The sequence below is a fragment of the Pezoporus wallicus genome, unplaced genomic scaffold, assembly GCF_028554395.1.
Source record: "Pezoporus wallicus isolate ANWC-B61680 ecotype Strahan unplaced genomic scaffold, APGP_CSIRO_Pwel_v1 contig_3486, whole genome shotgun sequence".
NCBI classification, from domain to species: Eukaryota; Metazoa; Chordata; class Aves; order Psittaciformes; family Psittacidae; genus Pezoporus; species Pezoporus wallicus.
Window position 1 is genome coordinate 5,004,122 of NW_026642292.1, and position 15,445 is coordinate 5,019,566.

General features: G+C 39.8%; 1 protein-coding gene across 4 annotated transcripts in view; it reads right to left on the bottom strand.

Annotated features, from left to right (window-relative positions):
* ZNF410 (zinc finger protein 410) overlaps positions 1–15,445 on the bottom strand; it is a 21,865-nt gene continuing 6,420 nt past the window's right edge. For 3 of the 4 annotated variants that reach the window (XM_057428610.1, XM_057428609.1, XM_057428611.1), the window contains 8 exons: positions 8,195–8,330; positions 7,757–7,990; positions 7,267–7,458; positions 6,259–6,442; positions 5,196–5,377; positions 2,378–2,467; positions 1,181–1,306; positions 1–640 (listed from right to left, as the gene is read on the bottom strand). In XM_057428610.1, coding sequence (XP_057284593.1) covers positions 456–640; positions 1,181–1,306; positions 2,378–2,467; positions 5,196–5,377; positions 6,259–6,442; positions 7,267–7,458; positions 7,757–7,990; positions 8,195–8,330 — 1,329 coding nt within the window. In that variant the 3' untranslated portion in view covers positions 1–455. The remainder of the gene's footprint in view (positions 641–1,180; positions 1,307–2,377; positions 2,468–5,195; positions 5,378–6,258; positions 6,443–7,266; positions 7,459–7,756; positions 7,991–8,194; positions 8,331–15,445) is intronic. The other variant, XM_057428612.1, reaches the window with a different exon arrangement.

Consider the following 15,445-nt stretch of genomic DNA (forward strand, 5'->3'; position numbering starts at 1 on the left):
TTAAATGATACCAAGTAGTACATTTATTTCAGATAGTAAGTCAGCTTCGGACAGTGAGATGTATTAGAATATAGTCTTTGAAGGTAAAGGATGGAAGGCAGGCCTGTTGCTGAAGATACTGAATGTTTGTACAGTGCCTAGCACAACGAGGTCCTGGTCCTTAACTGAGGCACCCAGGTGCTCCAGCAAAACAAACACTTTAGGCTTTAGCAGAATGGACTGCATAAGCAGTTTTGAAATGGTGTTCCATGACATGGACTAAATGACACCTAAGCAGCAGACTTCACCTTTTAAGCTCTGCAAGAGAGAAACTTGGTCCAGTAGGTCTTCTCCAACTCCAGTTTTATAATTCATTCTCCATCTACCCACCCACTGTGCACAGTTAAAGCAATGTTCACTCCTCCACTGCAACACGGTGAGCCTCTAGGAGGAATTATATGATCGATCCCACCACTTCAGTCACTACATATAAGAGGGCGGAAAAAAGAGCAGCTGGTCTCACCCTCCTCTACTCCAATAATAGACTCTGTATCTGGCAGATGCAGAGACTCAACACCAAGGCTGGGCTGAGAGTTCATGGAGATGAGACTCTTACTATGCACTGTAGATTCTTCCAGCAAACTGCTGCCCATCAGTGACTCTGTTGTGAAAAAAAACCAAAATAAACCAAAATTTTCATCACATAATGATACTGCAGTATAAGATACAATCCCTGCTCCCCTTCAAGTCACACAGACTTCTTCCCTAGACATTTATCTGTTCCTACTCTTTGGGCATCTGGCACTCCAATGGATGGTAACTCCTGTATTTATTTTGAGCCTTACTATGGTGGAATCTCATGCAGGCTTGTCTTTCTCTTTAAATAATTCACGTTGCATAGAAAAACACACTGCTTAAACAAGAATGTTGTAACAACGGACACAAATTCCATACTAGATTCCTGTCAATTTTGAAAACAATAAAAACCTATCTGCCCCTTAACCACAGTACCAAAATATACCATTGTCTTTTATCCTAGGAAAGGGGAGGTGAGCAAATCTATCCTCATCTCCAAGACAGTCATTTACTCCTTATTGGCTTGTGGTCTCTTATTTTCAGGACAAACACCTTCCCTTCTCTTGGAGCATCCACTAATTCTTTCCTGCACTTTCCCACACAGAGAGTCTTCTCCCTTCCTTACCTGGCTGTTCTCGCTCCCTGCTGCCAGCTGTTCCAATTCGGGAGTGGTGTTTCCTCATATGCACGTTTCTGCTACCACTCTGGGAAAACGTCTTCCCACAAATTTGGCACTGATGGGGCTTCACTCCTTGGAGGGGAAGGGGGAAAAAATAGGCCAAGAATTACCAAAATTGCCATAAAGACCTTAGCAACCAAGAAGCCAATAATTCTGCTTTGGAAAAAAAAAATAAAAAATTCCTCTTTCCTGGAGAGCAATAAGCTTCCAGAAGAGAAGACTTTTAGATATCAGTATTGCCCAGCTGTTGGAAAAACCAAGTCTGAAGACAGTCTTCAAGTCTTATTTGTGAGAGGGAAGAAGTTATTTGGAATCTCTTATTCAGTGACATGGAAATATTTGATGTCCCATACCTAGAATAAAATGGCCAAGAGAAAGGAAGCAGTGGCAAGGAATCTCTATCCTGCCATCACACAATAAATTGTAGTTACATTACTGAGCAGAGACTGGATGATGACTTGTCACTGTGAAAGGACTTCCATTTTACAGACCAGTCTGTCATTTTCACAATACAAGTATGATGTCTGTATGTGTGATCTCAATAGCATGGAAGCCAAGGAGACAGGAAAGAAAAAGCATGGAGAACTTGGGCACTCCCAAAAGTTGCCACCCCAGTAAAACCTCCCTTTCCCCAAACATGCTGTATTCATCATGTGCTGATGATATTTAAGATAGATCAATCAAAACAAAAGGCAGAAGCTTTGAAGCATTTCTGAAATACATTTCCATCTAATGCTTTGTTCAATTACAAGTACGTAGTACTAAAAAACAATGGAAAACCCCTACCTATGGCAGAAACCCACTCATGAGAGATTTCAGATTTGAATGGCTTTGATTAATATAAAGAGGTGCTAGATTCTGTCTTTTAAATAAGAAAATGACAGCTATGAAACAGATACCCAACTTCACAACATTTTAGAAACAATAAAAAAATATTTGTATTTAGAAACATGAAATTTAGGAACAGAAAGAATGGGAAAGATTAAAGTATACAGGCTATAGCCACCACAAAGCAAGTCATGAAACACTATGACCAGAAGTACAGCAGAAACCAGAGGATTTTTCTTAAGGAAATCAAATCAAAGTTGTACAATAAAGAACTTTTCTCAGATAGGTCACAAAATGTCAGATGAAGACTCTTACCTGAGTGGACAACCAAATGTTTCCGAAGGCTGGAGTATTCGGCAAAGGAGCGACCACATCCCTGTGCCTCACACAGAAAGGGTTTTTCCCCTACAAGGGAAAAGTATGTTCTTAGATTTTGGGATCACAACAGAATAGCCTGGAGATCTCTACCCCATTCCCCCTTTTGGCCTTACATGCAACAAAGTTCAATGGAACTTATGCATATGCTTCCTAAAGCTTTTAAAGCATTCTCTTTGTCAGCTTTCAAGAAGAAACACTGACATTCTTTTGGAAATATTCTCAGATCATCATTTACTGAAAGTGAAGGTAGGGTCCACTGCTCCTAAACAGGTCTTCCAATAAATATATAAATACCAGAAGATTAATATAAAAGTACCAGGAGTATTATATATCTTCCATATGAAGTTCTTAACAAGCAGTTCTCTGCTTCACACTCTCCCAGGATCCTGTTCCCTTTCTGCATCTCCATGCCAAAAATTCCATTAACTATATTTCCCTTCATGTGAAACTCTATATTTTACTTCAGATCAGACTGAACTTGCCAAAATCCTGTGAGAGATGTGTCAGTCATATTTATGTGTGGAAGAACAGTAATTCAAGGCACAATTTGTTCTCATACGTTGAAATTTGTTATTTCTATATATCCCCACAGCTACTTTTGTATTTGTCTAAATGATGATAAACTGGGAGGTGACTACACTAATGCAATACAATATGATTAATCTGTTCTAAACACCCTTAAATAAAACTAAAGGTAACTTTTGCCTGCAACATCCCACTAAAAAACTTAATATATACCATGTTTAACACTATGATTTCAAGTCTAACTAGACAACTGTATCACAGTAATAGGAAATCCACCAGAGATTAAGCAAGCCATTTTAGCTATTTTATTGTCTAACACATACATAGTTCTTTCAGAGCAAACTTGTTTTTAAAGATGTTTCTACTGTGATTTTGCCTTTATAAGTTCTCTCCCTACAGTTCATTTCTCAGCTTATCTACTGTAGCACCCAACAGATCTGAACAAAAAGGATCAACACAGCATGTTCTGATTGGTGTTACAAGGCTGAAATACGTAGCAGATTCTCAAACACTGAGTGTACTTTCTGGCTTGCTAAGAATATTTAAAACTTGGAAAGAAGGAAGAACAACTACCTTTGACAAAAAGAGCAGCACACAGTTCCATCCGTAAGAAACCCTAGATTTATTTATACCTGCAGTTTTATAACACCTTTGGTCTGGTCAAACTCTTAACTGCACATGACTGATTTGCAGTTCAGAATGTTATTATTTACTCCTCTAGAAGTTACGACTGTTGGGTGCAGAATACTCACTCTATCATTGAGGATTTGCATGTGTCAGTTGGGCCTGTTCACTTCATCTGCACCTTGGCTGGGAGCTTAAAGTGCAAAAGAAAACTGTAAAAACTATGGCTGCTGTTACTACACATTCAAAATTTTATTATTGGTATATATAATTTTTAACTACATCCCAACATCTGCCCCCAAACCATGTGTTCGAGCTAGACTGCAAATTCTTTAAAATAGCAACCTTCTTCCCTGTGTATCTACAAACTACACACCATACGGCAGTGTTTAAGTAAAGCAGAAGGCATAAACAGCTGCTGGCAGCCCACATGAGCTGCAATTTCATTTTACTAGACAGGCCTTGTGCTCTTACAGTTGTCAAGGTTATTTTGAGATGTTAACCAACTGTAATGCAGTGCTACCTTCCTGGCCATCAGGGAATCTCTAACAATATTGTGAGAGGCTTGAAGTGGGCCATTTGTTTAAGTGCTGTGATAACCTAAAGGCTTAAGAAACCCCAAGCAAACAAAACCACCAGAATATTCATTATCAACTTTGCTAACTATTAAACTGGTGATCATTCCAGCAGTAACTTTCATGCCTCTCAAACAACTTTCTAGGATAAAAACACCTACAGCACTTTATGCAGTTGTGAAGACTTCAGCTGGTACACCAAATTCTAAAAATATTGACAAGGAAGGATCAAATTCTCCAGAGGAGACAGCATAAGCAAACTGTGTATAAAATACAGCACTGTGAAACAGAGAGGTTTGTTTTATTTAACATAAAATGCTAAGCATGAGTTGAGAGTACAAAGGCTCCAGCATATGGTAACATCTCATATTAGCACTAGCACAGAGCAGTCTGAATGCCAAAATGCTGTTTTCTAGATACTGCCTTTTCCTACTACACTTTTCTACTATACTTTTGCTACTCATTCCACTGTATTGCTCATTTCCCTAAGTCTCCCAAATGTGGTCATTCTACAAGCAGCACAGGTAACATAACCTAGTCAGATTCAGCCAGATATCAGTACAGATACGACTGTGTCCACCAGGACACAACACTGGAGAAGTATCTAAGCTACTGTGCCTTTCAGGAATTTAAAATAGCTTCTTTATAGAAAACAATTACAGCAGTTATGCTTATGAACTATTCCCTTGGGAACAGCCTAGCTTCTCCCCAGAACAATACACACCCCTCCCTTGATCAAAGAACTTGAGGGAGAAAGGAATCTTCAGAGAATGGTCTGAGCAGAGTGTAATATCATCACATACTATTTGAAGGATGAAACCTGTGTGAAACTATACAGGATAGTAAAAGCAGTAAGCATTTGATTCATTTGACCTATAGACTGGTGTGAATTGATAGAAAAGGGACACTAATAAAGAGCAGAGATAAATAATATTCTCAAAAGAGAATGAGCATGGAGGAGGAAGTGGGTTTTATTCCTCAGTAAAGACCCCACCTCTGCGGACCACAAACAGGTGAGGTATAAAACACACCAGTGTGAATTCGTAGGTGGTTCTTCAGATTTCCAGCTGTTGTGAACTGTTTCCCACAGCCCAGCTCTGTGCATACAAAGGGTTTTTCACCATTGTGAGTCCTCATGTGCACCTTCAGCCTCTGCAAGACGTAGAAACTTTTTCCACAGCCTTCTGCTGGGCAGGTGAAGGAGCGGTCGTTCCTGGAAAGCAACAAAATGGCTGTTTCATTACCAGTGACTGCAATGTATTTTTCATGAACACTTGACTTCTTTTAATTAAAGTGAAATAAATATTTATTTATTTTTAATTAAATAAAAAGAAGAAACATTTAAAATAAAACTAATTATATCATAAACCAGAAAGACTCAATCAAAGTGAGTGACTAAATTAGAATCATAGAGTCATACAACAGTTTGGGTTGAATTAGTCCTAAAGAACTACAGTATGGGTGGTTCACTGGAAGAATCTGTTCAGGTATCTTTTCATTGCATTACCTTACCTATTCCCAACCCAGAATGACTTAGTAAAGTGGTGTAACAAATTATATAGGAACATTGTGGAATTTCAGTCACTGAGGATCAAAAATTACTGTATGTGTACAAATAACATATGCAATTACTGCTGGCCCTGTCTTAGGGCAAGATGATGAGATCATGTCTATTGGTATCCTTCCCAGTTTTTAAGCTTCTTGTCCACTACTTAACTGCGAGACTGCCAATTTCTTAGCTAAAAAAGATTAGGGTCATTTGTTAGAGCAAGCAACTTTGCTCAAGGATATATAAAAATATGACAGCATCCTACAAGTTCTAACATTCACTATACCACAGAAATGACAGTGATGCTCTTTATTGAGCACCTGTTAAAATACAAATATTCTAAACCAAACACTACCAAAGACCTGCAAAAATCTAAATCTAATTAAAGTGGTTTAACACGAACGACCTAAAGCAAAAAACAGGCCCAGTATTTGTAAGGGTAATACCAGGTTTTCAGAGCTTGTCAATGTTGAAAATTAAGGCTATCCCAAATACAGAGCACAGTTTTTCAATGTCATGACAACATACAGCTTTACTCTGCTCACCGGTGTGTTTTCAGATGATACTTGAAGTGAGCTGGCCACACAAATGTCCGATCGCAGCCCTCAACTGTGCACTTCAGCTTCCTTTCCACGCGAGATAAATGAGGAATGGGGCTAGAGTCTTTTGGCTGCCCATCTCCTGAGCAAAGATGAATATTTTCACCTGGAAGAAAAAGACCATCAAAATCTGAAAATAGAGACAGATTACTATACTGTTGCAATTTTAATAGATAAAACCAGCATCATACACGATACAGGACTGCAAAGCAGGTACGTACTTCGCTACTAATTGTTTACCACATCCTACATACTGCTGCCTAGCCCGTAACAGGGATCAGACACAGGTTTCCAAACCTTATGATGCCCATAAACTGTTCCCAACAAGCTATCTGTATCAGATCAGCTGCTATCAGATGAGGCTTACTGCAAGAAGAATAGAGAGCCAATGCATCAAAAATTGTAAAAACGGTCTCTGTATCAGTATCTACCAACCAATTATAAGTAGTAGCCAGAATAGCTTTTTAAAAACACCTTAGCTAAAAAAAAAAAAAGGTGCATTTGTTTGCAATTATTTATTGAAAGAATTAAGTCACAAAGCATATGACTAAATACAGTTCTCCAGAAAACTGATCTCCACACCCAGTGGAGCTAAGAAGCAAGTATAAATTGCAGTATGCACTAAAAATAGACACTTGAAAGTGAAAATTGAAGCTGAAATACAAGCAGCTGCAGTCAGAAAGAAGATACTCTTTAGATGCACTGGAGAACAGGCAGACTACAATGGAACTGCTGGCTCCACTGAAGTTCATTCCCTGAGAAAAACTAAGCAGCCTATTTATATTGCAGAAAAGAAAAATACATGGTTGTTCTATACGAGTTTGTCACTGATGGTCTGAAGATGTCAGAACACATTAAAAGCAAGACAGAGTGAAAGAGAGGAAGAAATAAGCTGAAACTTGGTCTTGTATGGAACACTCAACTTGTGAGACAGAAAATCAGGGGATTTCCTACCATTATTGCTTGCTTTGGCATTCTTAGCGAGCTGTGCCCGAGTGGCAGCAATTAAACTGTCATGGGCCAATTCCTGCACTCGTAGGAACCATGGGGTATTGCTGTCTGTACTATCATGAGAAAGAAAGTCATTCCCAGAATCTTCTGCTTCATCTTGAACAAACACCAAGTGCTCTGCTGGAGACCCCAGCCCTAGAAAAGAAGACAGCTTCATGAAACAGAAAGATAATGTAATAGACAGAAATTTCTTTTGCTTCCCAAAGGTTAGTGTTCATGGCATGGTTGGAATAGCTGCACCGAAAAAGTCTTCACTGACCTCTATATTGTAGAAAGCTGTTGATGATTAAATGCTCCTGAAATATTCAATAATGCCCAGCAAATTTCATTATCTTTCCCCTTCATAAGCAGCAGGGACAGAGTTGTACTTGTATCTCCTGCATTCTGCTGTCTGAGACATATCCAGCCAGATGACAAACAGAAGGAGAATTACCTGCTCTTGTTAGGTTGAGAAGAATAAATGAAGTGCTGTCACTAGGCTGGAGGTCTTGCAATAAAGTGGAAGTCTCTGAAGTTGACAGAAGTTCAGGTGGTTTCTGTACATTCTGTGCCCTCGTTTCTTCTCCATCAGGGCCCACATTTACCTGGAGACTTCTCAAGACAGCAGATGAAGAAACATCTTTGGAAGAATTAGTGTGACTTGGAGAAGTGAGATCTCTTTCATCATCTAGTGAAAAAAGTGAAACCACAGTAAATTAAAGTATAAATACACTATGACTAAAAGACAAAAACCTGAAAGTTTCAGTCACCCTTCTGAACTTGTTCCTCCATCCCTGGATGCCTTATCAGCAAGAGGCAGTGGGCCACAAAGGCACAGTAAAGACAGCTGTATGAAAGGCATGCTCACAAAGATCTGTCACATAGATTTTACCTGGCAACATGAGTCTGTTGCATTCTGAGGTCTCAGTAACAGGAAGGAGAGAAAGACAGGTGATGTCTTTTGGTTCCGATTCCACCAGCCCTTGCCCAAGTGGAATAGAAGTATTCTGAACAAACTGAACCAGAAGCTGAAAAAAAATCCATACTGAAGGTTAGGTCAAGAGCAGCACAAATCATTTAAAAAGATATTAAACCCAGTCTCCATTACCCCCTACTGCCTTGTAGGAGACACTGAATACAATCCCATGAATACACATCAAAGTAAATGGAAGCTTTTCAATTATATCAATGACAAAAAAGGAATTGTTTGTATTTGTCACCTCTGAAGCACCCATAAAATTCTCATTTCTTTAACATACAATAAACAGCTCTGGATCACTGCAGACTACTCTAAAGGCTCCTAAGGTTATATTCCTTTTTAACTAATCTTCTACACAAATATTATCAATACATGCCATGTTTTAAGGCATATATTAATTTTTACCTCATCTTTTACCACTTAATACTTTACTATGCTCTAGCCTTCCAATTACATGGTTTTTATACTCAACCTTTGGTATGGGTGCATTTTAAAATCACTGTCTTTAAATACTTAGCTGAAAGAAAGTTGACAGTTTTTAAACAAAAAAAAAAAAGCAACCAAAAGACTGGTTGCAAAGAGTGTAGCTAATGAGTATTCAAAACAGGCAGATAATGATCAGAAGAACAAGGCTAGGAGAGAGGGGAGAGAACACAGACAACCTTATCCATCCAAATCAATTACTCCTAAAGCCATCAAAGACAAAGCCATTGTCCTTAGTGTGAAACCCACCCACTAAGCAGATTCAACAGAAGAAAACATCTCCAGAACACTATGCAAACTAAGGGACACTATTGCATGAAGGGTTATGGGACTCATACTGGGACGCATTCCCTGGGGAGAACTTTGGGACTGAACCAGAGATTTGCAGGATTGTACATGACTTAATATGCATTGTTTAGAGGAAATGCCAATGGCAGGAAAAGGAAGGGATCAAGGTGGATCAGGGCAGAACAAACACAGGAAAATGGAGAGGGGAGGATAAAAGCAGTCCATTACATATAAGCAGGAAGTTGGTCAGTTCAGTCTGGCACAGCCTAACCACTGCAGTCCATCCTGCCTTCTTATTAAACTGCATTCCTAACCATTTCCTGTGTGATCGTGTGTGTGTGTGTGTGTGATATACTAATGAACTCCAAGCCAGACTAGTTGGCAAGCGTGGGACATATCCTGGAGAAACCCATTAAGGTTTTCTCTAGGCAGAAACCCTAGGGAACAGAATCAGGCACTTTGTGCTGCCTGTGTTTATGTGGGGAAAGCTCTGAGTGTTCTACCTTTTTTAACCTGTTTGGTGCCTGTCACATCTGTACAGTGCACATGTATGTATTTGAAAATTGTACTAAACCTCACTAATGGCTGGATCTAAGACCAGAAACAGGGAGTAGCTCTCATCTTGACTGGCCCAGGAGGGTGAAAGATGCCCAGGTCATTCAGTCCAGCAGATTTGCTATCCTTAACGTCAGCTCTGGCAAGACAAAAATTACTTCTCGCTAACTCCTTAAAATCTTGAGATACAAAAAAAGGAACCTGACATTTGAAAAGGAACTGCAAGTCAGGGAAGTGCCTTTCCTCACCCCTGAAAGTCTTCCCATATTTAATCAAGTTCAGAGCAGCAAAGCATGTGCTTGTTTATTCATTCTGCCCCCTTGACAGCATCTCAAGCTTTTGTCAGACTACTGGATATAATTCTGGACTCTTTACCTTCATGGCACAGACACAGAAACAAGCCTCTGGTTTCCACTTGCAGTGCCACAGCAGTCCCTACAAAATACTCCGATTGAATAAAGGAAGTGCTGCATGGCGTTATGAGATAACATAGCCTAACCCTTGAAATGGACTGAACTCATTCATTATGGACTCCACAAGGTTTATTAACAAACCTTTGAATGGAATTAACCTTCAAGAAACCAGAGAGACTGAAAGGGGTCAGTTGTAACAGACCCATACAAATATTCCACATTTCAGAGAAACACCCCTCAAAACCCATACACAGAATCTATTTATTTTGCTTTAAGCTCTGTTAGACAGACTTACCCCTGTACTCGTATTCCCAAAATATTTTGGAAAAAAAAAAAAACACCAAAAACCCGCAGATGAAAAAAATATGGAAAATAACAACACACCAAAAACTTAATCCTCAAGTCACTATTCCTTATCTCTAGGAAACTCCTTGACTTAAAGATACTGCACTCTGCTGCTCTCTATCAAAAAACAATGCAACAGACTTCCTTTATCTTTGGCATTTAGAAGGAAACTGCAATATAATTATTCAAAAGCTACTGCCTTCACTGCGACCATTTTAGCATGCATTCACACAAAGCTCAGACAGAGTTGTCCTTGCACTGAGATGGTTCATCAGTGTCAAAAGAAACACAGTAAAAAAGCATGATATGCCCATGGTACATTTGTGATTAAAACCCAACAGTCACTTTTATTCTTATTTTTTATGTTGTGATTGTCTTAGTATTTAATTTGCGGAACTACTGGCACTCAGTTCCAAATTATTTCTTTAGCAGACACCAGCCTTTTGAGTCTCTTCCACATGAGGACAAAGTTCATTAAATCAAAGAAAGTGCAAGGAAAACTTAATAGTTTGGGCTTTAATTTCTCTACACTTATTTCCTCTCATGAAAACACTGGAAATACTGATGCTTCCTCAAATTGTTTTACCTCAAAGAGTTAACTGCTGTGAAAGCCCTGAAGCCTTAACTGCCCAGAGTGATTTCACCTGCTCAGGGGCTCAATTTAAACTCAAACTACATTCTCTAGTCCCTTCCTGAGCTGTAGGTTTATCTATCTGAAGACTTGTCTCTTGGATGGATCTGGGACTCTCATTGCATCAGTGTCTTCAGTCCTATCTCTGGCTAGTTCTGAATGGGCTCTCTGGATAGACCCTGGATCTGGTTCATCACTTTGCCTCATCCAGGACAGTGGATAGATCCTGTATCCAGCATTGGTCTCTGCCTGACCTGCTCAATGAGGACACTGTCTTGGCTTGGATCATTCTTGGCTCCCATCTCACCCTCCTTTAGAAGCAGCCTGTCTGATTATTATGAAGGTAAAAATCGTATCTTTAAGTCATTCAGATGGCAATATGCCACAAGTCAACTTGCAGGTTGGAAGGTTAGTGTTTTTCCTCTTATGTATACTGTGTCCTGAGATCCCAGTCAGAAGAGGGAACCATTTTTATGTTGGAAAATAAATCCACAGGCAGCAAGTCCCTCCCCCAAGGCCATGCAGTCTAATTTAAGATTAAAAAATTGGAGAAAGAGGTGTAATAAGAGAACAGAGTAAGTGTCCTGGGTTCAGCTGTAGCTGAATCCAGGGCAGTAAGAAATAACAAAGTGAGTCAACCAGAAGAAAGAAGTTGGAACTAAGATATGTGAGCAGCAAGATGGTTCTAAATTACTGCATTGTTTTTCATTTAAAATGAAATTCATGATCCCTACTGCTGCCTACTCCACCATGAAACACTTGTTTTATGGACTCTTTTGGATTTATACAGAAAATCCTAGATAAAAGCCTTTCCTTCACTTCCAGAGAGCAACAGCAGGTCACTAGGGAAAAGCAAAATGCATCAGCCAGAAACAGACGCTCAGAAGAAAGGAGATCCTCTACATTTTGTTTGTAAAGTAGTAAGATGCTAGTACAAAGAATTAAAATAGGGCAAAAGACTCAGAAGTAAATAAAACGACATGAATCATGCTCATTAGCAAAATTTGGAACAAAAACCCCCACCCTTCCCATAAACTAAAGCAAACCAATCACCAACTCTACATCAAATAATTCATGACAGCTATGTACTTACATAAACCTTCCTTCCTTTTCAAAATTATTTAATACCTTTATGACAACTACAGCAACTGGAATATGGGGGGGGAATCATTACAAACACTGTTTCATGTTTTCTTTAGTTTCTTTTAATTTGATTTTGCAACTGAAAGCAAAAGGAAACTAGAGTATCTGATAGTTGGTTATTCAACATAAGACAGACTAGGAACAGGAGAAGTGATAAATTAAATGTGCAGATACAAAAACTAACAAACTGTAGGTAAGAGAGAGTAACAAAGACACTGGGACACTGATGGATGGGCAATTACAGGAATTGCTTGAGTGGCCTTGAAGAAATTCAACAGGAAACTTTGTAAGAAATGGAAACATCACTATGGTGGGTTACCAGAACACAATCTCATAGGCAAGAGCAAAATTACGGGATATGGGAGAAATTCTAGGTAAAACTTATGGGAGAAATTCTAAGTAAAACTTACGATGTCTTAAGAGGAGGCTGTGGGAACATGGAAAAAGTTAGGGATATTTAGGAAAAGGATCAAAGCCTGGGAAAGGGAGGGATCAAGGTGGATAGGGAAGGAACAACCATGGGGAACAGGAGGGGTGGGAGATAATATGGATAGACCACATTAGCAGGCTGCAGGTCAGTATGTCACTCCTCTGCCTCATCACTGTGGTCTATCCTGTTGTCTTCTCAAATCCTGTTTGTTCCTAAATAGTCTCATGTATGCTCATCTCATTAACTTGAGGTTGGACTAGCTTGTGAACAGGAGGAAACCATAATCTGGAAAACTAAGATCCTGGCCAGAGGCTGGACTGAAAAACCCAGGGCCTGGAGATGGATACTGGAAGGACTCAAGGTTTGGCAGAGATGGAACAGATACATGACTGTGAGTCTGCATGTCAGCTGAGTGACAGCATGTATGCAATAGGCTAGCAAATTTCAAGCCTGGTTACGTGACAAGTAGGAACAAGATTAGGCCACTTGTGGTCTTACTGTTCAATGTGAATGCCACCTGTGGTTTTAGGTGCCTGTAAAAGTACTGTTCTGCCACATGTTAGTGTTTACAGCCATACATGTCTGTACTGTCTATGTGTGCACGGACACATATTTGCAGTTCAGGTTCAGCCATACTTCTGTGTGAACCTGGGAATAGTCCAGCAGTCTCTTCCGTGAAGGATCAGGAGGGGAGACATCTCCTGGATGCTACAATTTGTCGTATCTCAGAACCACATAATAACTGACACTACAAACAGAATCCAGATGGGCTGTAAGTACTCCTGGCATGGTGACTATGGAATCCCCATGTAAGGAGGGGACTAATTCTTCTGTAAACATGTCTGAAGTGCTGAAATTTCTAACCAAGTAGACAGAACATCTTGGGGCACCTGAACAGGAATAGTTAGGGAAACTAAATGTACAGACTATTAACAGAACACAAAAGAAATAAAGGGGTGTGAGGTGGCTTTACTCAACAGCCAAGATATCCCTTGGAATCTGGAATAAATTTTGCTATCAATTGCAAAAGGACATCCTCAACTTAGATATTCAAGCTTCATGGGCCACATGTGAGTCATACAGTGAATCTATAAGCCTTGGAGGGACAAAATGGGCAAGTTCAGCTGCATCTTGCTATGCAGAAACTGTTTTTTTTTCTTCTTTGGGGGTCTGCTTTTACTCTTCCTGCTGAAAGACCATGTAACCCTGAAAATCCTGTAGTAATGTAGACAGTGTATGTACTAAAAATGTAAAATATTTGTTAGCTCTTGTCACTGAACAAATAGTTGTCATTCCTGCTTGTCAACAAGTGATAGTTGGACAGGATGATCCTGGGGTCTATCACTGGAAGCAGTGCAGAAGGCTTGTGTTACCAAGAAGCTTGAATAATGTCCCTGACCTGGGGGGAGGGAAACTATGAAAAAAAAAAAAATAAAGAACTGAGAACCCCTCCTAGAAAGCCTTAGAGAGCTTTTTTTTGGTTTTTTGTTTTTTTTTTTTAATCTTAAAATGAGAGGGACTACAGAACCAAATGAAATATGGCCATCTGGGATGGATCAGGTCGAAGTTTGTGTCCTGTAAGAATCCCTTCATCATTACTCAAAAGCCAGGAAGTGCCAGGCAGCTGCTTTGTTAGAAGTGTGGGGGTGGCTGGGAGGGACAGGGGAGGAAGGTTCTCTAGCACTAACGTTCACATCTATCCTCCTACTGGACAGCTGGGGAGAGAGCTGTACTACTCCCAGAGCAGCAGGGACCATGTTTTTAATCGATACCGTTTCTGTTCCAAATTTAACTCGTAAACCATTACAAAATAAAGAGGTCAAAAGAACATTTAGCAGAGAAGAAAGAGGTTCAGGGGAAAGGAGGAGCTGAAGGCTGTGGAGGGCAGGGGGCTCTCCTCCATACAAACAAGAACCTCCTTGTGAGGCGCTAATGAGGAGACAAAGGAGAGGCTAAAATTTCTCCCTCCACCCCTTTTCAATTTATAGATTGGAGCTGTAGGTTCTGCTAAAACTACCCCCAACAGCTGAAAGCACCCTGCAGTGTCCCAGCGTGGTGGAAGTGGCTGGAAACGTTTGCAATTGTAACAAATCACCCTGAAGACTTAAAGCATGAAAAACGCAGATCTTATCAGTTCCCTGAAGAATGCTGGTAACAGAGCTTTGGGGGCAGGGAGTCCAAGAGCAAAAGCAGATCCATCTGTCCGTACAAACTGTTTCCAAACAACTTTGTAACTTCCTATGAAAGGGTGATTCTCCTCTACTTAAGTATTAAAGGTTTACTGGCATGTAAGTGGCTTCTTTAGGGGGAAAACCAGTCGCGAAGAAGCTTATGCAATCTAGCCATAGTGCTTTTATTTATATTAATCTAGATGTTACACAAACACAGTTAGCTCTTAGTAATACCTTTCTCACATGGTAGGGGATATAAGTATCTATAAGAATTATGGTGCCATGGCTCACCAGAGGATATAAAATAATCATTGACTTTTAGAGACACTTGAACTGCTATTTGGGAAAGGTGTAAAAAAAGGTTACCTACCAGTTCCACATCAAAGGAATAGAAAATAGTACAAATTTAACAGTTAACTTTCACAATCGGAACCAGAAAAAGGGTGTGTGTAATTTGGTAACCCACAATGCGAATGAATCCCAATTTGTAGTATAAAATAGCTTTGATCAAGATTGAGGATCGCAACTTAGAAGACAGCATCTGTGGAAAGGATGCCCTCTGAAACCAGAGTAGCTTTCATGCATCAGGCCTGCTCCTACTGAAGAGTGGCCTACTCTGTTCTGGGCTTGCTGCAAACGCAATGCAATTCTGCTGTGAGTAAATAGGACTACTATGCAAACATGCCTAATTAACATACTTCACCC